Source organism: Aythya ferina (genome assembly GCF_964211825.1).
Source record: "Aythya ferina genome assembly, chromosome: Z".
In the NCBI taxonomy this organism is placed as follows: Eukaryota; Metazoa; Chordata; class Aves; order Anseriformes; family Anatidae; genus Aythya; species Aythya ferina.
This window is the reverse complement of record NC_140299.1, coordinates 40,684,280-40,709,270: the sequence shown is the minus strand read 5'-3', so window position 1 is coordinate 40,709,270 and position 24,991 is coordinate 40,684,280. Positions and strand designations below refer to the sequence as shown.

The window sequence follows — 24,991 nt, the reverse complement described above, 5'->3', positions numbered from 1 at the left end:
GAACACCTGAGGGCCATGAATGAAGAGCACTTCTGTGCATGTCTTTATGGCTGGCATAGTACTGAGATTAGTCAGCTATGATTTTTCTCAGCATGGAAGAGCTCGTGTCTTGAAGCATCCATTTTGTCAGGGATTGTGCATTTTCCAATGCCAAATAAAAATGTATTCCTTGATATAAATGTCTTCTAGCTTTCCTTACTTCATCTAGGTGAGACTCACTTTAGGTGCTGAATGAGAAAGGAGAAAAAAAACTAGTCCCTGAGCTGCTCCCTGGTTCACACATGGATTACATGTGATCCCTGCCTTTCCATCCTTCCCATAAGGAATTCTGTTTTACTCTGCTGCTGGGTACAATACAGGAAATACTGCAAGTATTTGAGTTAGGCTAGCATACTGCTCACTAATATCCAAAAACAAACAAACAAACAACAACAACAACAAAAAAAAAAAAAACGGTGTAAAAGTCCTAAAATCTCTTTAGGAAAGTGCTGCGTGGGTGCTGGCATTATCCTGAATTTTGTCAGGAATGTGTTCCTATCTCCTAGGGAAATTCAGGGTTTCCTCCACAAACATTGTCTCCTTCATGGTTAGTTTCTCCCAGCCTCTTTTGAAAGCCTTTCAATCTTCCTCTCAACATAAACAGCCTTGATCTCTGTGTGTCTCTAGTAGTATTTACATGCAACCATTTCTCCCAGATCTTTATAAATTGCCTCCTAATTGCACATATCTTTTAAATAAATCCCAGACTTTTATCTGAAATGCAGGAGTACTTTATATGTATTTTGTAACAGAAATCTGTAGGGACTGCAAAAGATTGTGAAGAAGATTGATATTGTATTGATTGATTGATTGGTATTGGACAATTGGAGTATCCACAGTAAAGAAATACTTTATACAAAACTTGCAGCAAATAATTTAACCGATCCTTAGGAGCTTTTGAGGTATAGTGTCATGCAGTCATAACTGTAATATCCTGATGCCTTTGGAGCTGCACAAGACAAATGAAACTGGATTGTGAGACCTTGGGAGACATCGTTCAAAAGATGCAGGATGACAAATTTTTGTCATCCTGCTATTAAGTTTCTATTTTCTTTAGTAACTTATTCCTCAGGCTAAGGTGAGCACACAAGTGCAATAGAGATGTAATGAACCAGGAGTTCAGATAGAATTGCATTCCTTACAAAGTAGAATGAGGCTTTTTCGCTGGTAAAATGTTTACTCTTAGTTATGCTAAGCATGTTTTCCAGGAATTCAACATAACTCACTATCCTACTTATTACTTGATCATTCATTCATTTTCTGTCTTCTTCAGCAGGAGACATTATCTATCTATTCCAGGACTTAGAGATTTCTTTCTAAATTTATCTTGGTAAGAGCCTTTGACAAAGATAAAAATGCATTTTTATTTGTTCCACAGGATACTATGGTGATGGTCTGAATGCTATCATTGTGTTTGCTGCATGCTTCTTGCCAGACAGCAGCCGAACTGATTACAACTATGTCATGGAAAATCTTTTCCTGTGAGTGATATGTGAACAATGTGACAGAGTCTTCTCAAAATTGTGTAGTGAGAGATAACCTGTCTTTAATGAAGAGGTAACGTGGGTCATTAGAAGGGGAGCAATCTGAAAATAGCAAAATAGCAGTTTTAGATAAACTGCTCAGTGGTGTATTACTGTACTATTCCTTACCCAGTCACCCTCCCAAATTAAGGTGTATTTGACTGTAGTATCTCCATGAAAGATAAGGAATACAGTGTCTTCAGCTTCTTGGACCCACAATCATCCCACTGTTTCACTAGCGATTTCCAGTCCTTACAGAGAGCAATCAGCAGGGCCTGCGACCACCAGACTGGCTTTCACTCTTCATTTTTTATTATACACTGCCATGATACATCATCATATATGATATTTTTAATATATGCTGTGTCTGCGTTCAGGAGTCACAGGACCATTTTCTGACACTTGTTTGAAAAATACAGGATAAATGGCAGTTGCTGACACAAACAGCGCAAAGTGTTTTTTTCTGACTCCAGCTGCTTCTGATTCAGTTATAAGTGGTGTCTCTTGGACAGGACACAAATTTGACCAAATAAACCCACATTTATCACAGTGAAATTACTGCTAGTAGCAACTACATTTGGCAGCCAAAAACTGTGAAGGCAGCAACTCCCCCAAGTGCCACCAGCTAGTTCCACTTACAGCTGCTGAAAAATCAATCATTCCGGAGTTCTTTATGCTAATACCCAGTATGTCAGTTCAGCAGCCAGCAGAGGCCTGGCCTTCACCATCTGCAGCTTACAAGGCACAAAACCTTGCAGCAAGAGCCCAGACCCCACTCTCTGTAAAACTCCAGTCCTTGAAGATGCCCATGGTGACAGCCAAAGCCTTCAGCGTTGTGTCTACATGTGAAAAATGAGATTGCTTTTGTTCCAGGTCAGACCAACTGCTGGAGTTCGGCTGGTAAAGCCTTTTAAGTCCCCCATGTTGTCTACAGTAACTGATTTACACAAAGCCCAGTGGTTTAGATGGGAAGAGTTACTGCAGAGGTTTTAAGTTAATAGGGCACAAAGCTGAGGGTAACAGTGACTGACATTAAACAGTTCTCTGTTCTCTGTAGTCTGTTCTCTGACATCACCCAAAACCCTTGTTCACAGGTAGAGTTGATGATAAATGGACTTGGTAGAGAAACTATTTTCAAGCCTAAAGAGACTTTTCCACATCACTTGGGGATATTGCCAAAGTCCATTCTATATCTCAGTCTTTTTCTGGAGTGGTAGTTTAACAGGGAGTTCAGACTGGCTTCAGCTACTTTTAGGGCTGAGATTCTTGATTCTTTTTAACACAACAAGAACCAGAAAACAAAAGTCATATAATCCCTGTCTTTTACATGTAGGCCTATTAGTTGCATTGAAGTAAGAGGGAGCTCGACAGTTTGCAACATACCCAGTAACTGATAGGATTATTTTTTTAATTTTACTATTTACTATAACAGGGGTCTGGAGAGACATGCAAATTATTAAATATCTTCAGAGTTTTGTTTTGTTTTGTTTTGTTTTTTGTGTAGCATGATTCTGATCTAGATCTACCTCTAGTTTGTGATTAACAGCTGCCCTCTTAGATACTCAATTGCTGCCTGTTTTCTGTCCAGTTAAAATGCCACTCTCTTTTGTGAGAACTAGATTTTCTGCTCTTGTTTAAAGAAACTGCATTGTAAGGAATTTAAGGGTCAGATTAGATCATGAGTCATGCACATACACCTGTGAAAGGGGCCATTATGCTCCAGGATAGAGCTGCCTTTTGTAGGTAGAACTCTCGGGCATTCAGTTTTCTAAGGTGTGACTCAGTAATTTTTCACTGTAGTTTTTAGGCAGACATGCCTTGGGGCTGGAAGGCAGAGAGAACAATTTAAACATTCTGGTGATGAAGAGCTCCCAGGTGAGGCAGGGATTACTAAAACTGAGCAAAGCATCCATATGTATAGTCCTGGCCAAGAATTTAAAGCTACCCTTTCGTTTGACTGACTACCCAGCTTCTTCTAGGTGAATTTGGCCCTGGGGGGGATAGTCTGTCTCAATGCAGAGCTGAAAAATTTAATGAGTGTTTGAAACGTTTTGATCACAAAGTGAAGTAATGGCATGGAGTACACTGTCCCCTTGGAAGGCAAGTTGATAGTCAAGTTCTATTAGCTTTGAGATACAAAAGGTTTATAGCTTGCAGTCACAGATTCAGCCGCAGTAATCTGAAGGTCATAATAATTGTAGAAAAGTATCTTATCCTGACCCTTATTATTTTTGCATTAAGCAAACATGATAATTAATAATGAAGACACATTTCTCAACAGTTAGAATTGTGGTTTTCTAGTCATAGTTCTAGAGGTAGGTAGTATGGTGACCAGTTCTGAAAGTCTGCTCTTGGTTTAAAAGAAAATAAAACACTGTCTTGCCAAAAGACAGTTGGCATGTATCTTGGTTGGCCTTGATACATTCCTAGTAGACTGATTTTTATTGTGTTTAAATCCGTAATTTAAAATACATACTCACTTCTGTTCTCTTATCAGGTATGTAATCAGTACCTTAGAGCTGATGGTAGCAGAAGACTATATGATTGTATACTTGAATGGAGCAACACCAAGGAGGAGGATGCCTGGACTGGGTTGGATGAAAAAATGTTACCAAATGATTGATCGACGGTGGGTAGTATTTTCCTTTGTGATCCACACCTATTATTTTAAACATTGTCCATTTCTGTTGCTCCCCTGTATGACAATGTTCAGTGTATATGATTTTTGCGTATGTTTTGTATTTTCTTACTTTCTTAATAAACTGTTGATTTTCTTTTTCTTAGATTGAGGAAGAATTTGAAATCATTCATAATTGTCCATCCATCATGGTTTATCAGGACAATCCTGGCTGTGACACGACCTTTTATAAGGTATGTAGTGAATACTGGTTTAATGCTATGTCCCTAAGAATACAGAAGCACTCTAAATCAACAGAAATGGCTATTAATCTCTCACTGATCTGTGCTGGGATGATTTTGACAGTTAAAGTTGACTTCCCCTAAAGTGAGTGGGGAAAAAAGTTGATTTGTGTGGGAATGCAGCTGTGTACAATATGTATATGAAGAATTGGTAAATAAGTTCTTTAAAATTGTTTTGTTCTGAGCCTATTTAAAGGCTTGTAGGAAGGGGGTCTATATATGGTGATAGTCCATTGTAAAAAAACGATGACTACTGAACAAGATTAAGCTATAGTTCTGGTTTTAAAAAAGTTAGTTGCTGCTCATTCAAGGGGACTGCCCTGAGCTATTTGACCTGGTTCCAAATAAAAGGTTTTCTGCCACCAAAAATACTTTGATTGGTTAAAAACAAAGAAGTGTTAGATACAGAAGACCTCAAAAATTTTTGAAGAAGGTGGACAAGTATACAGCTGGAACACTGAGATCAGGAGAGCACACGGACAGGCGTGAGAAAGAGTTGCTTCAAATAAGAGGAGTGGCGTCTTGTGTACAGAAGCCACACAGAGAATTACACATGAGAGACAGCAGAGATGTCTACCCTGAGAATACAGACGAGAACGCTGAAAGTGTCTGTCACAAGGTGCGCTGTCCTGACAGGGTAACTGTGGAATGGAGAAGAAAATGACTTCTCGCACTGCTGCTTAATTGCAACAGGCAATCATAACAGCGATTCTTCTTTCACATGTGACGACTTCAATACCAAGTAGAAAGTGACAACTGAAAATACTAGAATAACACAGGAACCAGCACCTGGAATTATCAACAGTAATAACAGGGGATTCAGTTAGATGCATTTGGTGTCTGAGATGTTTCAGTTGGCTTACTATTTGCTCCAGATAAAAGAGTAGACAGTAAAATCAAATATGCCCCACCTGTTTGAATTCATGAGTCATTTATTTGAGATGGCCAGGAGCAGCCACACATTTTGCACTTCCAAACTGGTGATAAAGTTCACTCTAAACAGTTTGACAAACAAAGTTAACAGTCCATAACTAGATACAGTAGAGACCAGTTACAAATCTCCATTCCAGCCAAAAGGTAGATTGAGTCTCAGTCAGAAGCAGAAGAATGTGAAGTGCAAATGGGAGCTGAAAAAAGGTGTGCAAGGCATAAGGCCAATGTGACATGGTAAAATCACAGAGTGGTTAAGGCTTGAAGGGAGCTCTGGAGGCCATCTGATCCAACCACCTCTGCTCAAGTAGGACCATCTACAGCAGGTTACCCTGGACCATGTCCAGGCAGTTCTTGAAGATCTCCGCGGAGGGATACTCCACTACCTTTCTGGGAAACCTGTGCCAGTGCGCCATCACCCTCACAGTGAAGAAGTTTAGTTAGACCCTCCTGTGTTCCAGTTTGTGTCCATTGCCCCTTGTCCTATCATTAGGCACCAATAAAAAAAGCCTGGCTCTGTTTTACTTGCATTCTCCCTTCAAGTATTTATAGACATCAATGAGATCTGCCCCTGAGCCTCCTCTTCTGAAGGTTGAACAGTCCCAGTTCTCTCAGCCCCTCCTCATAAGAGAGGTTATTCAGACTCTTGATCGTAGAGCACCTCAATCATTTGGTCACCATCTGTTGTACTCCTTCCAGTATGTCCATGTCTCTCTTGTACTAGGGGGCCCAGAACTCCACATGAGGCCTCACCAATGCTGAGTAGAGGGGAAGGATCACCTTTTTTGATCTGCTAGTGATACTTTACCTAACGAACCCAAGAACACCATTAGCCTTCTTAGAGGCAAGCGCACGTTGCTGACTCATTTTCAACTTGGTTTCTATTCATCAACTTGGAAGATGAGTTGAGGATGTAAGAAAGCTGAACCCCTCTCTGAGGACAGAAGAGCAGTGTGAGAGAGATGAGTAAAAAAACTGGAAGGCATAAAAGGAGACAGTTAATTCAGTAAAAATCACTATGTAAGGAGAAAGAAACTTGATTAGACTGAAGGCCAATGGCTATATCATAGTTTGCTAGCCCAGAGCTGTTCACTGAACTACTGACATGTACTGTGGGAATTTTAGAGTAAGAAATGAATTGCTCCCAAGGCAAGGAGAGAAGGTCCCAAGATAGTAAGATAGCTAAGCCACTTAATTTTAATTCTGTTTCAGCTGAGATACAGGGCAAACCAGTAGGAATCAAGAAACTAAAAGACAGCAAAACGGCAAGGGACAGTCAAGTCACTGAGAGTTTTTTCTTTTTCTCCTTGTTGTCCTTCTCCTTCTCCTTCTCCTTCTCCTTCTCCTTCTCCTTCTCCTTCTCCTTCTCCTTCTCCTCCTTTTTTTCTTTGTTGTTTTTGGTTCTGGTTTTATTTCAGTCTGTAGAAGCTTCTGATTGGTTTCCAGCTTGCCAAGTTACTATAGTTGGCAGTTCAGATGGTCCAGACTATAGTTACATTTTGGATAAAATGCTAAGAATTATCTATCTGTTACTATGTCTTTCATTGGACGATTATGGGTGATTTGCTCATCTTAAAACATAACCATTGGCATGCTCCAGTGTGTGTGCTGAATGTGTGTGTGTGTACAAAGAGAAATGAAAGTGGGTGACCTTAACTATTCACAGTACCTTCATGTATTCTTGTTTTAGCTGTCTCACTTTGCCTTCATAAAAAGATATGTATGGTAATGTGAGGGGAAGTAACCTTTTGCTCAGAGCTATTTCAGATGCTTCACATTGTCTGGTCATAACCCCAAATCATCAGTGAATAAGAAAAAATACATCGTGTTTTACATGGCCTAACAGTTAAGAAAATTTATGCTCAATCTGTCACTGTTACTGATGTTGAAAGACTATATAAACGAAACCAGAGCTGGATTTGGATGATTGCTTTATGAGTCAAATGAGAAGGAGAGATTTCACCTAAGCTAATACATATTAAATAATTCAGGTTAAATAAGTGAGTAGTTTATATTTTTAAAGTATGCTTTCTCAACACCCTTAGCCTTTTTCTCAGTGTTCATTTCTCAAACACAATAAATGATCATTATGCACAGCTGAACTAAACAAGGGAAGTATTTCCCTGTAATCAGTCACTGCAGTAAGAATAGGCACACACATACCCAATCAGATGTGTACTCATCTAAACAAATGTGGATATTCAGCTGTATTATGTTTGAGAATCATAGCTAAATATAAATGCTAATTTGTCATGATCACCTTAAGTGAATGTTTTCCATCTTTTTTTTAAATGTATGTGTGCTGCAGAGGATTTGGTTCTTTTTGTAATTTTAATACATCTCCTAACTGCAGAACTAATCTCATTGCCTAGTATGTAGGCATTGCAATTTTATAATACTGTCCTAAATACTGTAATCTAGCCTAGCCAAAGAACAAAAAAATAAAAAAATAACGTCTAGTCTTGATTTCAGTCTAACTAGGCATCAGGTATGCATATGGTCAGTCAAACTTAGGAGAAAAGTCAATTGACATATGTTGTTTCTGTGTTTCAGCTCTAAGTTCAGTAGTAAAATACAGTACGTCAACACGTTGGCAGAGCTTCGTGAGATGATTCCAATGGAATACGTGCACATACCGGATAGTATTGTAAAGTAAGTGGTGTAGAGACAGAATGTACTTGGTCTAAGAGAAACTATTTTCACAAACTAGTAACAGTGTTTCAGCAACTATAAGAAAAATAGAAAACCTCTACCTGATTCTGTGACAAATGCTTATGTGTTGTTCCACAAAAAAAACTCCACTATTAAACCCTGAAGAAGGAAAACGCTGTGTTGCTGAAACACAAAGCGCAATAAATATGCAATCCTAGAGGAACCAAAGCTTATAGAAAGAGGAAAGTTTTGTGTTGGACCAAATAATACTACTGGTAAAATGAAGACAAGATTTCAGGCTCATAGTCCTTTCATCACATCTATGCCTATATAATCTGGGTTGGAACAGACTGTTTATTCGCTAGTTGTAACTCAGAAAGAAAATAGGAAAGTTTGACCCTTCTACAGTTAGTTATCAGCTTACATGTATGCTATGTCTTTGCATAACTTTTACCAATGTTTAAGTAGAAGTGTTAAGTTTTAGCAATACAGAACTTTGAACTGAAACCATAATTCAGAGATAATCTTGTTCAAAAGACACTGACAACCCAGATTCACCATTCATTTTCTTGTTGATCTCTGATGTTTCAAACAAAGCCACTGAAAAACAATGGCTCAGTTCTTGCCTCTTAAGTTTATAGGTTTCCTAAATGCAGGTAGTTCTGAAGGAAGTTAATTTCAATTACTCAAGTGAGCTGGCTTTTTTTTTTTCAGATATCAAAACAAACTGAAGTGGTATACCTAGACTGAAAACCTTTGAAATCTATTATGGTTTTCATGTTAGTCATTATTACAAAGATTTGCTGCTGGGGACTGTATTGCTTTTCTTCTTTTTATTAAATATACTAGGTTTTGAACAGGCAAGCATTCTGTTTTGGTGAGTAAATAGACAAGTATGATTATATTTTCCTTATGGTTTATCAGTGACTTGGTATGAAGAACGCTTATTTTGGAGCTGTCACAGATCTCTTCAGCCCAGGCAGGAGTTTTCACACATGCCTCACAGAGGTGAAAGCAGCATAATGAGCTCTTCATCAGACCAGTGATTGCTCTGATTCTTGAGGTGTCAATCCAGGGAGGAAGTGTGAAGCTCAGGTCTGCATGGCACTTGTAAAAATAGTAATTTATAGTCATGAAATCAGGTGTGAGAGGGACTTTCACTCAAATTTGTTTGGTTTTGTGACTGCCTTAGAAATGGAGTAAAAAAGTAGAAGTACAAGGAAAGTAGAACACAGAGGTCATTGGTCACCTGGTAAGAGATGACCAAGATGTTTTAACATCCCTACAGTTCCTTCAGCCTCCCTCTCTCCCTGATTCCTGTCCTCTCTCTTTTGATTTCCATAAACAGTTTTAATTGTCCTCTTTAATACAGACCTTATCCTAATACTCCAATGTGTTTCTCTATTTGCATTCCTTGCTGTGTTTCACTGTTACACTATCTATAGCAGTGCACGCATCCTGTGTTACACACTTCTTTTCTTCCCTATAGACTGTAAAGTCCATTCACCTCAGAAACCAAAGGTGACATAATCACAGCACTGGTCTGTGGAGACTAGGATTCAGAGCTTAAGAAATTTTAGCAAACTGCCTGTGTTTTGTCATCAGCAGCCAGATGAGTGATCATGATTTTGCTGAAGACAAAAATCAAAATGTGACAAATGTGCCCATTGGTGGCAAGCTTTATCAAAATGTCATGATGTGATATGAAGTGGGTGTGAATTGAAGGCACAGTGAGTGGTTACTCCCATGCCAAAGGGAGAAGAGCAGAGATGAATTCAGGTGTTAGCTTCCCTTCTGCTTCAGGTTGAGGAGGATTACTGTAACAAAATAATACAAAATGCACCGTTCAGCAGTCTAATTACTCTACCAGCAAGAACAGACATACCACTGTGGTTATGAGGAACCCCACCTGTAGCAAGTATGTGGGTTTATGCCAGGGTTTGGGTTGTGTTGTTGTCTGGTAGTTTTTTACTGAAGTGAGATATAATATGCCTGGTGTATCATATGAACTTGCATGTCTTTTCTCTTCCTTCACCCACTCTTATCTTGTAAGGTATGATGAAGAGAAGTGTATTAAGAGAAGAATGAGGTAAAACTTGCTTTCTAGCCCATGCTACTGCTCATAGCAGACTGAATCTGTGTGACAGCCTTTCACCCACAGGTGACCTCAATAGCTGAATGAGAGAGGCCTTCCAATGTTGTGGAATCCTACTTTCCCCTTCAAGCTGTTGAGATCAGCCTCCTTTGCAAACAAAACCTACTCAACTGTAAATGTCCTTGATTTGGCCCAGGCTGCAGCTACTTTGATTCTATCTGATAGAGCAATTGAATGCTTTCAGCTCTGTCCACTGGGCATGCCTCAGATCCCTGCTGCTTTTATGTTTCTGCCTCCAAATAATTTTTAAAAGGAGTTGCAAATTAAGATTGGGTTGAGAATAGAAATAAATAATATCATAGTAAACTGAAGAGCCTCAGGGTTTGTGCGTAATACTGGGTGCCTATTTTAGAAGCATGTATTCTATTTGTTCTTTGCTTTGCTATTGCTCTGCTTCTCTCTTATGCTCTGCTTGCTTCTTTGTTTCTTTATATCAATAACTTTTACTCATGCAGACTGGATGAAGAGCTGAGGGAAGCTTCAGAAACAGCTAAGTAAGATAGCTTTCAGCTGGATGCTGGCATTATATTTATTTGGTTCACAGGGATGGATTGAATGCAATACGTTTGGTACAACAATCAGTTCATAGTTCCAATTATTGTGTAAGTTTCCACATCTGTGAATTGACTTCCCCTCTCACTGTAAGCAGCCTGCTTTTATACAGCTGGGTCACAGAAAGAAGTAAGCACACTCTTAAAAAAAAAAAAAAAAAAAAAGTTTTGCTATTTTTTGGCAATGTTTTACAGTCACAGGGAGGATTTAAGTCACTTTTTTACTCCATTACAGTGGTTTATTAAGCATTTTTCTACTTCATGTGCTGTGTTACATGGTTCAAATAATTCTTAGGAGGTTCATATCATTCTTTTTGAAAATTATTTTTTTTTTACAATTTACGAAGTTAACAATGGTTATTATATCACATTCTCTGTTAAGGCAAGTAGTAACTTCTTTCTTTCCACTGTTGGTTTGAAGGGCTAGTGGATTAATACTTGATAATATTGTATCACCTGTGGTAACTTAATAAATCAGTGTCAGATGATGATCAGGTACTTTAAACTCACAACTGTAATTTGGCTTTAAGATGCTAAGGCAACACAGTGTGAAGTACCATAAAAATCTTGAACTGGAAGGACACAGTCCTTGATTCACTAAGCTAAGCTTAGAGATCATTTATGCTTTGCACTTTTTCTATGCATCCTTTATACAGGATTCCACAGAAGGGAATCAAGTGTGACATTTTCCCTGCAATTTTTGTAACCAGAGGGTGTTTGTTTTTTTAAAGTTTTTTTTTCTGCCTCCTTCCTTTAACTCTTCTTTAACCTATATACTTCAGAATTTTCATCTTTCAACTTCTTTGTAGAATTTTTTATCCTTTTGTGTAGTACACATTTTTCACAAGCTCTCCTGAGATAAGCTTTTAAAATGACCAAAGTGAAATATCCGAAACACTTGCCAATGTTTTTTGATTCTAACAATTAAATTGCCTCAGAAGCAATAAAATCATATAAGTAGTTATCTGATACCACCTGTACATTTTGTTAAACAAAAGAGTTAAACAAAAGACCCACACAACCCTGAAATGTAATTTCTATCTATTCTATTCAAACATTTTCAAACACATTGGATAATACTGCAATGAAAACTGTGGGGAAAAAAAAAAAAAACTGTTTTCTTGTTAAGCCTTCAGTTTAAAACAGGGCAGGCTGCAGCATAACACGTGAAAGGGGAACTAAACATTCATGTGAGTTACCATTAATTACTGTTATTGTTGGATGTATGAAGTCACTGTAGTGTGTTTTGCTTCCCCAACCTAAAGAAATATCTTAAAAAATTATTATACAAACTAATTTGTGTTGTAGGCACAAAGCTCACTAGATTCCTGTCAACAGCATTTCTGTGTTTGTGCAACCAAAGGTACTCACTACAGTTAGTTACTACATCCCCCAAATAAGATTTCATATTTGAAGAGAGAAAGAAAGAAACACAGAAGAAATGTTTACTGCTTCCTCTTTTTTCCTTGTGCCCAGAACTAGCTGCCTCTCAAATGATCCAGAAATCACTTCAGTGGAACAGGAGTAAGAATTTGTGCCTAATACTGTCATTTTCTTTCAACATTATTTCACAGCCATATTACTAGGAACAGAGACTGGGTAGACTCCATAAAGCTTTCTGGAGAACTAAATGCTCTTTTGTTTATTTTCAGGAACTTGATTCAATACATGCAAGCAGAAAAAACACTGCAGTTGAGATTTTTTCTATTTGCATTGCAGATGTGTGAAGTGTTCTTGACAATTTTCAGAGACAGATGCAGTTCTTAGCCTGAGGATCTTCAGGTTATGTGGAAGACTTAAAGAAAAGTTATGTGAAAGACAGAAATCATGCAACATGATCAGAGGGAAGATAATCACATGGGTTTTTCTCAAAGGGTGATAATCTTGCAGTCTCAAAAGACTGTGGTGGTTTTACCGTGCTAGGCAGCTAAACACCACAACTGCTCTCTCACTGTATGGGCTGCTGCAGGGAAAGTTAACATCACAGCCAGACACAGTACACTTGCCCTTCTCACCAAGAGGTTTAAAGAGTCTTCTCTTTGACTTCAGTTTCTGGGTTGTCCTTTTGATGCCTTTCTTCTCTTTGCTTTTTCTGCATCTCAGCTTTTTTCATAGTTATTTGCCTAAATAAATTCCAATTTCTTAATTTCTTTCACTTTCAAAGCCAGACTGGTTCCCTTGGAAATGGGAACATGTCTCCTCTGACATACTGCTCCTCTGTCATGCCGTAACCGAAGCATGCAACCTGCTCTGTTCTCACTGCACATCAGTGAGGATGTTTGTAGCCACAGCATGTCACACGAGCACAAACTGTGTGTTTGCTGGAACAGCACGTCAGGTGGAGTAGCCATTGCAGCAGTCTGTGTACTGTGCACTGTGCCCAGTGTGTACCAGGGAGTAGTGATTGTGGACTTTGCTGTCCCTGCCCACCTGACTGTTACTTAGTAACACACTGGTGTCTCACATGGAAATACTGTTCAGGAAATAGCGTTCACCTGACTCTTCGGTAAAAGATCCCGTCACTTGAAGTAAGCAAACAAATAACCAGAAGTACATACAGCAAAACAGGTGCATAAACAAAAGGGAGCTTTTTTGCCACTTTTTTTTTTTTTTTTCAAATAAAGTCATACTTCAGTAAACTACCACAGTGTTATACCTGGTTAGAATTAAAAATCAAAGTCTTGATTCCTGAGCTGTTGACATAAAATCTCTAAACATTTTTATTTTTTTTCTCAGATACAGTTTATTCTGTAATGAGTCAATATGAGAACTGTTTTTTTTTTTAAAGTATGAGAAGAAAAAATAAATAACCTGTTAAAGACTATTTATGGTGTAAACTTTTTGGTGGCTTGAATAAACTTTCTGTTTTTCACAAAAAGACACTGAGCAGCTTATAAAAAGCAATATGAGAAGAAAAATTGTATTTAGCTTAAGCAAGTATAGCTGTGACTGAATTAATGTCAATTCTCGACATTTGTTTTCTCTGCATAAATATGTATCTTCCTTTGGAAGTGTCAGTAATTTTCCTGTGGTCGTATCACACACTTCTGGTGTAATTTCTTCAGGATTTCCTGTGTAAATATCTCCACAATGATCACAGCAGTTTTACACAGCCGTTTTTTCTGTATGGTTTCTGCTGAAACCTCTCTGGAGTCTGCCCACCTCTTAGGTTGCTTCTGCTGTTGTTTTTTTCATATCTATTGTCATGCTCTTTTGTATACTGTTTTGTTTAACATCTTCCACTACCCCGTGACTTCTAAAAAGGTTTCACTATAAAATAATCCACTGTGAAGAATTCTGTGTGTTCTATAACTGATAGTGACTTTCAGAGGTCATAAATATTCAAGATGTTTTTCAGTTATGTGTTCCAAGAGGGAAATTGTGTCTTGATGCAATGTTTGGGATGACAATTTCTTATTCAAAAGAATACTTCCAAAGAATTTGACAACTTGTTTGCACTAAATGCCAAAACCATACTCATAGAAATATTCTTAGAGGCACCCATGTCTTACCTTACTGTGGTGTCATCCCACCGGTGGATCTTTCCATGGCTGGTGTCCAATGCTACTCAGATTGAAATTGCTGTGCATGTAGTTAATAGGTTTCAAGAAAGCAGCAACATTCTGTATTTTCTACGTAAGTGAGGTAGGATCTGTGTAAATTATTTGACACTGATGCATTTAAGTAAATGAGATGCTCAACACTTTGCGGGAGGCTGGGATTGTGGAAGTGACTGGCCATGTGTACCATCCCACTAATGTCCTTTCTTTCATATTTTTTTGTTTCTTTTTTAATATGTAGCATTGACATGACCCTGAAATAACAAGCATCACTGCCAAACATTTGAAGAAGAGAGCATGCTTGGATTTTCGTCACCCAGACTCCTGTGACCATGGTGTGCAATAGGCAATTTGGTTCATTTTGTTTGTGGTATGACTTTTTTGGTGCCATTTTGGAATCTAAGAAGACCAAACGGGCCAATCCTGTTGCCATGGAAACAGCAAAAATTTGGACCTACCTATTTGTTGTTTTCAGAAATAGAGTTTTCATTAGGAACACTATATCATCTAGCATTGTTTTCTGTAAATGTGTGTAATTTCTGTTTAAAATTATGTTTTACCAACAGTATGCCTCATGAATGAGTCAATGAGGATGTAGATTTTTGTTTTAGTTCAGTCTTCAGCATATTAACATTATGCATAACTGAATTGTTATTATTACAATAAATGTTAGCTTAGTTGTTTCAAAGAGCAGCAGCAGGCTTATTGTTGAAAAAAAAAATAATCCTAGAAACAATGCAGGATTTTCCTTAAAGTATTTGTTTCTGCTGTATGAAAAGTCTTCCCATCTTCATTTAACCCTAATAACTTTTTATTTTCTCACAGAAAGGCCTGATACTCTAAAAATAATAATTAGTTATTAAAGACACTTCATAGAGGACAAATGACTAACAAAATAATTTTAATCACTTACTTTTTTCTTTATTTTAAGCATAGCTTTTAGAGAGGTAGCAAATCCTGTAAATTTTTGTCAGATGTTCTAAAAGGCTTTGAATTTAATTATTTTATTATTGTTGTTTTTTAATGCTTTTCCAGTAGTGTTTTTTTTTTTTTTTAAGTTATGACTCTTTGAATGGCATCCTAACTGAAATCACAAAGGCTAATGCTATGAATACCAAAAAAAATGCACTTAGTATTTTCTGCTAACAACTAACGACTGAAAGGTAAATATATAAATTTAAAGTTGGGAATCACAATCATTTGTTAGAAATATATGTCGAAGTATTATTTGAAGTATGCCTAATATCAAAAATAAGTATTACAATGCAGTTTGTTGTCTGTATCATAAAACATATCGGTATAAACATGAAAAGAAGAAAAAAAAAAGCAAGTATTTGTTGTTTGCTGCTGTCCTGCATACTGCGATGAAAGACTCTGTAGTAAGTTCTGATACTCAAATGGAAAATAACTGTAGTGGCTCAGACCATTCTTTTGCAAGACAGTGCAAATTATTACTTGAGTGAATTCTGCTTGTCTGCTTTAAAAAGTCAAGAGTATGACCAATGCTTTCTCTTCCCCCAATGAACATATTGTGTGCACTTGCCAAACCTGCTGACTCATCTACCTAGTGGGATGTCCTAATGGAAGTAACAGAATTATGCGCTCTCTGAAATATTATTCCCATCTTCAAGAGATTTTCATGTGCCCTAGAATTACATCTGTGGATTCTCTACTTGTCTTTTAATTAGTAATCCTTAGAAGTCATAATTTTCATTTTATGTATGCACTAACTCCAGTCCCACTTCCAGTCCAGAATTATTAATTAAACAGAAGACAAGCAAAGTTTGCTTGGGCAATGAAATTTAAGCAAAAGTCAGGACAGCACAAGCCTTGATTTTTCAGTAGGATCTAAACTGAGAGTGAAAATTGTATTTCGTCCTTCATTTAAAAAGTTGATAATTTTGTTCTGTGGTTTGCACATTTCCATTTGTGTCAATTTGTATCTTATATTTGCAAGAGGAAGTCTGTAGGCAAGGGAGCAAGCATCCATCACTGTGTGCAGTTGCTCAGCTACTGTAATGAAGTTTGACAAATTTGTCAGAAAGGCAAGAGGTTGCCAAATGCTTACTTATCTGCCAGCAACAAAACTGAAATATCTGCACATCTATAATCCTTCTCTCTACTGTCAGCTGGTGCATTTTATCTGTCACTCTAGTTAGCTTGTTTTATCACATCTTTCTGTCAGTCCCTCTTAACTTTCACATTCAAGGGAGGGCCTAATCCTGCTGACCATTGTTGCTGCTCTATAACCAGACCTTGTCGTCATTAGGATCTGATAGTTTGCACAGTTCTCAGATATTTGAATCTTGGCTTGTGTCTGCCTTATAAAAGTGCTGTCACTTAGAATATTGGGGATATTGCTTTATGTACAAATTAATATTTGTATTAACTTCCAGTTGCTAATTAAGCTAGATCTAGATCAGAAGAGCATTTTATAGCATGAAACCACATCTGTAAACTTGTAGTTCAAGCCACTAGAATGGACAAGTTGACTTGTGTTAGGCTGTATGTGAGAGGAATGTTTGCTGAAAGAGAAGTTCACCACAAAGCAGAAGTTCAGCACAAATTTTCATGTCTTTGGGACATAAATGGGTTGGAAGACATTACATACCACTTAACATTGGATGGCAGCCCAGAGGTGAACTTCATTCTAAAGGCTTTGTGTAGAATCACTAAACAGCAAAGCTACATAAGAATTAATTTGATGAACGTTGATAGACTAATAATGGCAGCCTAAGAAGGTAGGAGTTTGTTTAAGCCAGGTGTCACATCACCAGTGTGATGGTGCAAAAATGATTGCAAGAACAAGGTGTGGTTGTCTTTGCTTATTAATATATTTTAAAAAGTTTTTTAATGTTATGATATGGCAGTTATATATCATATTAACAATAATGTATCAATATTAATTAATTAGTAGTTTGTTGAAAAAGGAATATAGTACATGTAATCACAAAGTTATAATCTTTTATATAAAAATTTTTTCTACCATGTATGAGAGTGCTCAGATCAAATACAAATCAATAGTTGCTTTTTTTTTTTTTGTTAAAAGACCTATGCTGATTTAAATTATAGATTAAGCAATACAAGGATATCTGATATCATTGTATGCATATATATATATGAATCAGAAATAAAGAACTTCAGTCCACCACTGGAAGTATTTCTTTTCAGTTCCAAGTTTTTTCTTTATTCCCTGGGTGCATGGAAACCCTTGACAGTTTCAATTCACAGTACTTTGCATAGTTATACTATATACACATACAAACTTTTTTTTTTTTTCTTTTCATTCATTCTTCTCTACTTGTTCTTTAAAAATCAAAATTTGAGGCAATTCTGTTTCACCTGATGTTACTCTTCACCTTCACGTATATCAGTCCTTTGCTGATACTAGGAGATCCTTTGCTGATACTAGGAGAATTGTTCCTGGAAAAAAATACAAGTTGCTGTCTCATTTGTGACTGTACTGTTACCTGAAAATCAAATGCATGGATAGTCTCATTCCACTGTATATGCTAGGCAGAAACCAAAAGCACTGGGGCAGAAATGCGTTCACTGTGAAACCACCATGAGCAGTTTAACATACTTTTTGACTTTGTATTGAAGTCAATCAGAGATGATGGATGTTCAGTCCTCTCATCTACCTGTCCCATATGACCATTCTTCTCCCAGTCTACCTAAATCTCAAACTGGTCAGTTTGCACTGCCATTACTTTAAAGTCTGGGTGACTTTTGGATGGCTGGCCCATAGCATTGGCCACTGAGACATCATGTAAGAGCTAAAACAGGATAACCATGGATTCTTAATTCACCTGCGAGCAACTTTATAAATGCTCTTAGACCTTTTCAGTGCAAAGTCTTTGAAAGATATGAAGATTTATCAAACTTGAATGTTGATAATTTAGGGCTGAAACTGGATCTCAGAAACAGGCTTCATTACAGCTATCTCATATACAAGAAGTGCTTGTAAATTCAATCTGGCTACTGCTGTTAGAGACAATAAAATGTTTTTACAAATGCACGAACAGGAAAAAGAGGTCTAAGGAGAATCTCCATCCTTTATGGGATGTGGAGGGAAAATTAGTGCCAAGAGATGAGGAAAAGGCTGAGGTACTTAATGACTTCTTTGTCTCAGTCTTCAGCAGAATGGCCAATTATTCTCTGGATACCCAGTCTCCTGAGCTGGTAGATAGGGATGGGGAGCAAAATGAAGCCCTCATAATCCGCAAGGAAAAGGTTAGCAACCTGCCAAACTACTTAGACGTATGCAAGTCTATGGAGGCAGATGGGATCCACCCAAGGGTACTGAGGGAGCTGGCAGAAGTGCTCAACAAGCTGCTTTCCCTCATTTATCAGCAGTCCTGGCTGTCAGGGTGTCGTGGTTTAACCCGACCGGCAGCTAAACACCACGCAGCCGTTCGCTCACCCTCCCCCCTCCCTCTCTGGGACGGGGGAGAGAAATGGAAAGTGAAGCCCGTGAGTTGAGATAAAGACAGTTTAATAAGACAGGAAAAAAAAATAACAAAATAATAATAACAATAATAATAATGATGATACAATGGTGATAATACGAAAGTAATAATAGTATGTACAAACAAGTGATGCACAATGCAATTGCTCACCACCCGCTGACCGATGCCCAGCCTAACCCCGAGCAGTCCGGCCCCCTCCCCCCGGCTAGCCACCCCTATATATTGTTTAGCATGACGTCAGATGGTATGGAATACCCCTTTGGCTAGTTTGGGTCACCTGTCCTGGGTCTGTCCCCTCCCAGCTCTTACTGCACCCCCCAGCCTGCCCGTTGGCAGGACAGAGCAAAGGCTGAGATGTCCTTGGCTTAGTATAAGCACTGCTCTGCAACAATTAAAGCATCGGGGTGTTATCAGCACTCTTCTCATTCTAAGCCAAAACACAGCATTCCACCAGCTACTAGGAAGAAAATTAATTCTGTGCTAACTGAAACCAGGACATCTATCCACCCCTTATTCCATACCATTTATGTCATGCTCAGGTTACACTCTTTTCCATACATTCTAATTAGTCACCTATAGTAATCATGGTAGTGATAACATACAGTATAATATACTATTTAACATGGTGCAATTCAGTTCATGGGCTATTCTCACCCAGTATTAAATCTCCTTGAGGTACACACCGGACCTCTCCGTTCTTTTGCATCACCCACCAAGTATATCCAGGTCCCTGAGCGAAAACAATTCCACGAATAGGTTTGCCTTTTCCTGAGGCAGGAGTAGCCCAGACTGTTTTACCCAGCATATTTTTTACATGCACTACAGGAACTTTATCCCCATCTACAGTACGTAACAGGTTTGATTGGGCAGGTCCAGCTCGGTTGGTAGATCCCCTAGTATTGACTAACCAGGTGGCCTTTGCCAAATGCGTATCCCAGTTTTTGAACGTCCCAGCGCCCATTGCTTTCAAGGTAGTCTTTAACAGGCCATTGTATCGTTCAACTTTCCCGGAGGCTGGTGCATGATAGGGGATGTGATACACCCATTCAATACCATGTTCTTTGGCCCAAGTGTCTATAAGGTTGTTTCGGAAGTGAGTCCCATTGTCTGATTCTATTCTTTCTGGGGTGCCATGTCGCCATAGGACTTGCTTTTCAAGGCCCAGGATGGTGTTCCGGGCGGTAGCATGAGGCACAGGATATGTTTCCAGCCATCCGGTGGTTGCTTCCACCATTGTAAGTACATGGCGCTTGCCATTGCGAGTTTGAGGGAGTGTGATGTAATCAATCTGCCAGGCCTCTCCATATTTATATTTCAGCCATCGTCCTCCATACCAAAGAGGCTTTGACCGTTTGGCTTGCTTGATTGCAGCACATGTTTCACAGTCATGAATAACCTGTGCTATAGCGTCCATGGTCAAGTCCACCCCTCGATCACGAGCCCATCTGTATGTTGCATCTCTACCTTGATGGCCTGAGGTGTCATGGGCCCATCGGGCTATAAATAATTCACCTTTATGCTGCCAATCCAGGTCCACCTGAGCTACTTCAATCTTAGCAGCCTGATCCACCTGCTGGTTGTTTTGATGTTCTTCAGTAGCCCGATTCTTGGGCACATGAGCATCTACGTGGCGTACTTTCACAGCCAGGTTCTCTACCCGAGCAGCAATATCTTGCCACAATGCAGCAGCCCAGATAGGTTTGCCCCTACGCTGCCAGTTGTTTTGCTTCCATTGCTGTAACCATCCCCACAGGGCATTTGCTACCATCCATGAATCGGTGTAGAGATAGAGAACTGGCCATTTTTCTCGTTCAGCAATGTCTAAAGCCAGCTGAATGGCTTTCACTTCTGCAAACTGACTCGATTCACCTTCTCCCTCAGCAGCTTCTGCAACTCGTCGCGTAGGACTCCATACAGCAGCCTTCCATCTCCGATGCTTCCCCACAATACGACAGGACCCATCAGTGAACAGGGCATATTTCTTTTCATTCTCTGGCAACTGGTTGTACAGTGGGGCTTCTTCAGCACGACCCACCTCCTCCTCTGATGATATCCCAAAGTATTTGCCTTCTGGCCAGTCCATGATCACTTCCAATATTCCTGGGCGACTGGGGTTTCCTATTCGAGCCCGCTGAGTAATCAGTGCAACCCACTTGCTCCATGTAGCATCAGTTGCATGATGCGTAGAGGGGACCCTTCCCTTGAACATCCAGCCTAGTACCGGTAATCGGGGTGCTAGGAGGAGCTGCGCTTCAGTACCGACCACCTCCGAAGCAGATCGAACTCCTTCATATGCTGCCAATATCTCCTTTTCAGTTGGAGTATAGCGGGCCTCAGATCCTCTGTATCCCCGACTCCAAAACCCCAGAGGCCGACCTCGAGTTTCCCCAGGTTCTTTCTGCCAGAGGCTCCAGGTGGGGCCGTTCTCCCCGGCTGCAGTGTAGAGCACATTCTTTACATCTGGTCCTGTTCGAACTGGCCCAAGGGCTACTGCATGGACTATTTCCTGCTTGATTTGTTCAAAGGCTTGTCGTTGTTCAGGGCCCCATTCAAACTCATTCTTCTTACGAGTTACTTGGTAGAGTGGGTTTACAATCAGACTGTAATTTGGGATGTGCATTCTCCAAAACCCCACAACACCTAGGAAAGTCTGTGTTTCTTTTTTGTTAGTTGGTGGAGACATAGCTGTTATTTTGTTGATCACATCCATTGGGATTTGACGACGTCCATCTTGCCATTTTATTCCTAAAAACTGGATCTCCCGTGCAGGTCCTTTGACTTTATTTTGTTTTATGGCAAAACCGGCTTTCAGAAGGATTTGGACTATTTTCTTCCCTTTCTCGAAAACTTCCTCTGCTGTGTCACCCCACACAATAATGTCATCGATGTACTGCAGGTGTTCAGGAGCTTCCCCCTGCTCTAGTGCAGACTGGATCAGCCCATGGCAAATGGTAGGGCTGTGTTTCCACCCCTGGGGCAGCCTATTCCAAGTATATTGGACTCCCCTCCAAGTGAAGGCAAATTGTGGCCTGCACTCTGCTGCTAGAGGGATGGAGAAAAATGCATTAGCGATATCAATTGTGGCGTACCACTTGGCTGCCTTCGATTCAAGTTCATACTGAAGTTCCAGCATGTCCGGCACTGCAGCACTCAGTGGTGGCGTGACTTCGTTCAGGCCGCGATAGTCCACTGTTAGTCTCCACTCGCCATTAGACTTTCGCACTGGCCATATGGGACTATTGAAAGGTGAATGAGTCTTGCTGATCACTCCTTGGCTCTCCAATTGACGAATTAGCTTATGGATGGGAATCAGGGAGTCTCGGTTGGTGCGATATTGCCGCCGGTGCACAGTTGTGGTAGCAATTGGCACTTGCTGTTCTTCGACCCTCAGCAACCCCACAACAGAGGGGTCCTCTGAGAGACCAGGCAAGGTAGATAATTGTTTAATGCCCTCTGTCTCTAAGGCAGCAATACCAAAAGCCCACCGGAACCCTTTTGGGTCCTTGCAGTATCCTCTTCTAAGATAGTCTATGCCAAGGATACATGGAGCATCCGGACCAGTCACAATGCGGTGCTTTTCCCACTCATTCCCAGTCAGACTCACTTCAGCCTCCAATACAGTCAACTGCTGAGATCCCCCTGTCACTCCACAAATATAGATGGGCTCTGGTCCTTTATAGCTCGATGGCATTATAGTACATTGTGCACCGGTGTCTACTAAAGCCTTATACTTCTGTGCGCGTGATGTGCCAGGCCATCGAATCCACACAGTCCAATAAACTCGATTGTCCCTTTCCTCCCCCTGGCTGGAGGCAGGGCCCCCCTAATCCTGGTCAGAATCTTCCTCGTTTCTGTGTTTGAAGGACTGTCTGCTGGAAGTTGGAGCAGCAAACTTTTCGGAGAATCCCTTTTTCCTGATTGTTTTCTTTTGCAACTCACGTACCCGTGCCTCTAGGGTCGCGGTAGATTTTCCATCCCACTTTCTCATGTCCTCTCCATGGTCTCGTAAGTAAAACCACAGGGTGGCACGGGGTGAGTACCCACCATATCGTCTTCCTTGTGTGGGTGAACGCCTACCCCTGACAGCTGAGACACTGCTTTGTACAGGTGCGAAGGAGAATAATCTCTCTTCAAGTTGGTGAACCTTTTCAGAAAGTTTCTCCCAAGTGTTCTCCTTTGGTCGGTGGGCACTGGTTGGTTCAGGTGGGGAGGACAATAGATTCTCTTCAAGTTGGTGAACCTTTTCAGAAAGTTTCTCCACAGCTGAGACGCAGGCCTGTAAGGAAGAGGAGAGACTTTCTTCGTACTGCCGGAGTTGTTTAGCCGCTTCACCCACTGTGGGTTCCTCATCCTCTTTCCAGGCCATTATTGCCAATGAGCTGGCATATGATGATGGTGCACTCCGTACAAACTTCCGCCACATGGGTCGTGTACACTTGACTTCATCTGGATCTGTGGATGTTTGTTTGAGGTCTGGATCCTCATAAATCACTTCCCGTACGGCTAATTCCCTCAGGTACTGGATTCCCTTCTCCATAGTGGTCCACTTGCCTGGTAGACATAAAATATCTTCCTTGAAGGGATACCTTTCCCTCACAGCTGAGAGGAGACGCCTCCAGAGGCTGGTGGGTCGTGCTCCATCTGCAATTGCTTTGTCAATGCCGGCGTCTCGAGCAAGGGATCCCAGCCGCTTGGCTTCCCTGCCGTCTAATTCCACACAATTGGCTCCAGAGTCCCAGCACCGGAGCAGCCAGGTGACAAGCTGCTCACCTATACAGCGACCAAAATCTTTTCGTACATCTCGTAGCTCGCGCTCGTTTAGGCTTCGGGTAGTTACTGTTGCTCTTTCGGCATCCTCATCTTCCTCCTCCTGAATCCTTGACGGCCCAGCGTCGTCATCATCTTCGTCATCTCTATACTTAGTTTTGGCAGAAGCCTTACCTGGATTGGCAGAAGACTCTCTGCGTTCTAAACGACTTGAATTTCTATACCATATTTTCACCTTCTCTACAGGGGCAGCTTGCACTGCTACTGCTCGTTTCTCTGACTTTGTTACAGGGTCTGCCACAGGGGTTGGAATGCCCTCTGCAGGGTCAACTTGCACTGCTACAGCTCGTTTCTCTGACACGGCCACAGGAGCTGGAGCGGCTACAGGAGCTGGAGTTGGAGCTGGAGCAGTTGCAGGAGCTGGGACTGGAGCAGCAGTAGGAGCTGGAGCTGGAGCGGCTTCAGGAGCTGGAGCTGGAGCGGCTTCAGGAGCTGGGACTGGAGCAGTTGCAGGAACTGGGACTGGAGTAGCGGCCGGAGCTGGAACTGGAGCGACTGCAGGAACTGGGACTGGAGCAGCTGCAGGAGCTGGAGCTGGAGCAGCTTCAGGAGCTGGGACTGGAGCAGTTGCAGGAGCTGGGGCTGGAGCGGCTGCAGGAGCTGGGACTGGAGCGGCTGCAGGAGCTGGGACTGGAGCGGCTGCAGGAGCTGGGACTGGAGCGGCTGCAGGAGCTGGGACTGGAGCGGCTGCAGGAGCTGGGACTGGAGCGGCTGCAGAATCCACCGTAGGGGTCACAGTGGCCGTTGGATCTGTCACAGGGTTTGGAGTGGCCGCAGGGTCTGTCACTAAGTTGACAGCAGTATCAATGGCAGCTCGATAGGCATGAGCCAGGCCCCAACACGTTACAATGATTTGTGTTACTTTGGAACTGCCAGAATCATTACACCTTTTTTTCAAGCATTCTGCCAGTTTTTGAGGATTTTGCCATTGTTCAGGGGTGAATTTCCAACACACTGGGGGTGCCAACTGCTCTAGATGCCTGCCCATATCCACCCATACTCCCTGCCACCCACAACTATACTGCCTCCGGGCAGATCTCCGGATGAGCTTCATAAGTAGTTGTTTAACTTTAAGCAGAATCTGAAGTGCATTCATGAGGCAGAACAACAAGACTATGGTATTCTGAGTATTCCAGAAATATTCAATATCTTGGAGAGCTATTGTGACAAGCTCAGGGGATAAGAGGGTGGTGAAGGAGGAAGGCAGAGTGACCCAGGAGGATACAGGGGTGGTGAAGGAGAAAGGGAGAGTAAGCAAGTAAGGAAAAATATCCTCCCCTTTCCCCTCCACAGATTGACTCTCTAATGGAGAAAAACAATAGGTATAATTGCTAATAGTTCCCAAGATGCTGTTTCCAAAGTACAG

At 40.7% G+C, this 24,991-nt stretch overlaps 1 protein-coding gene across 6 annotated transcripts in view; it reads left to right on the top strand.

Moving 5' to 3' along the window:
- The window catches only part of PRUNE2 (prune homolog 2 with BCH domain), a 137,656-nt gene extending 120,761 nt beyond the window's left edge, over positions 1-16,895 (top strand). For 2 of the 6 annotated variants that reach the window (XM_084505456.1, XM_084505454.1), the window contains 8 exons: positions 1,418-1,520; positions 4,060-4,191; positions 4,347-4,433; positions 7,965-8,063; positions 10,117-10,152; positions 10,674-10,712; positions 12,246-12,293; positions 14,571-16,895. In XM_084505456.1, the coding sequence (XP_084361582.1) occupies positions 1,418-1,520; positions 4,060-4,191; positions 4,347-4,433; positions 7,965-8,063; positions 10,117-10,152; positions 10,674-10,712; positions 12,246-12,293; positions 14,571-14,592 (566 nt within the window). In that variant the 3' untranslated portion in view covers positions 14,593-16,895. The remainder of the gene's footprint in view (positions 1-1,417; positions 1,521-4,059; positions 4,192-4,346; positions 4,434-7,964; positions 8,064-10,116; positions 10,153-10,673; positions 10,713-12,245; positions 12,294-14,570) is intronic. The other 4 variants (XM_084505457.1, XM_084505455.1, XM_084505458.1 and 1 more) reach the window with 4 other exon arrangements.
- Positions 16,896-24,991: the final 8,096 nt, after the last annotated feature.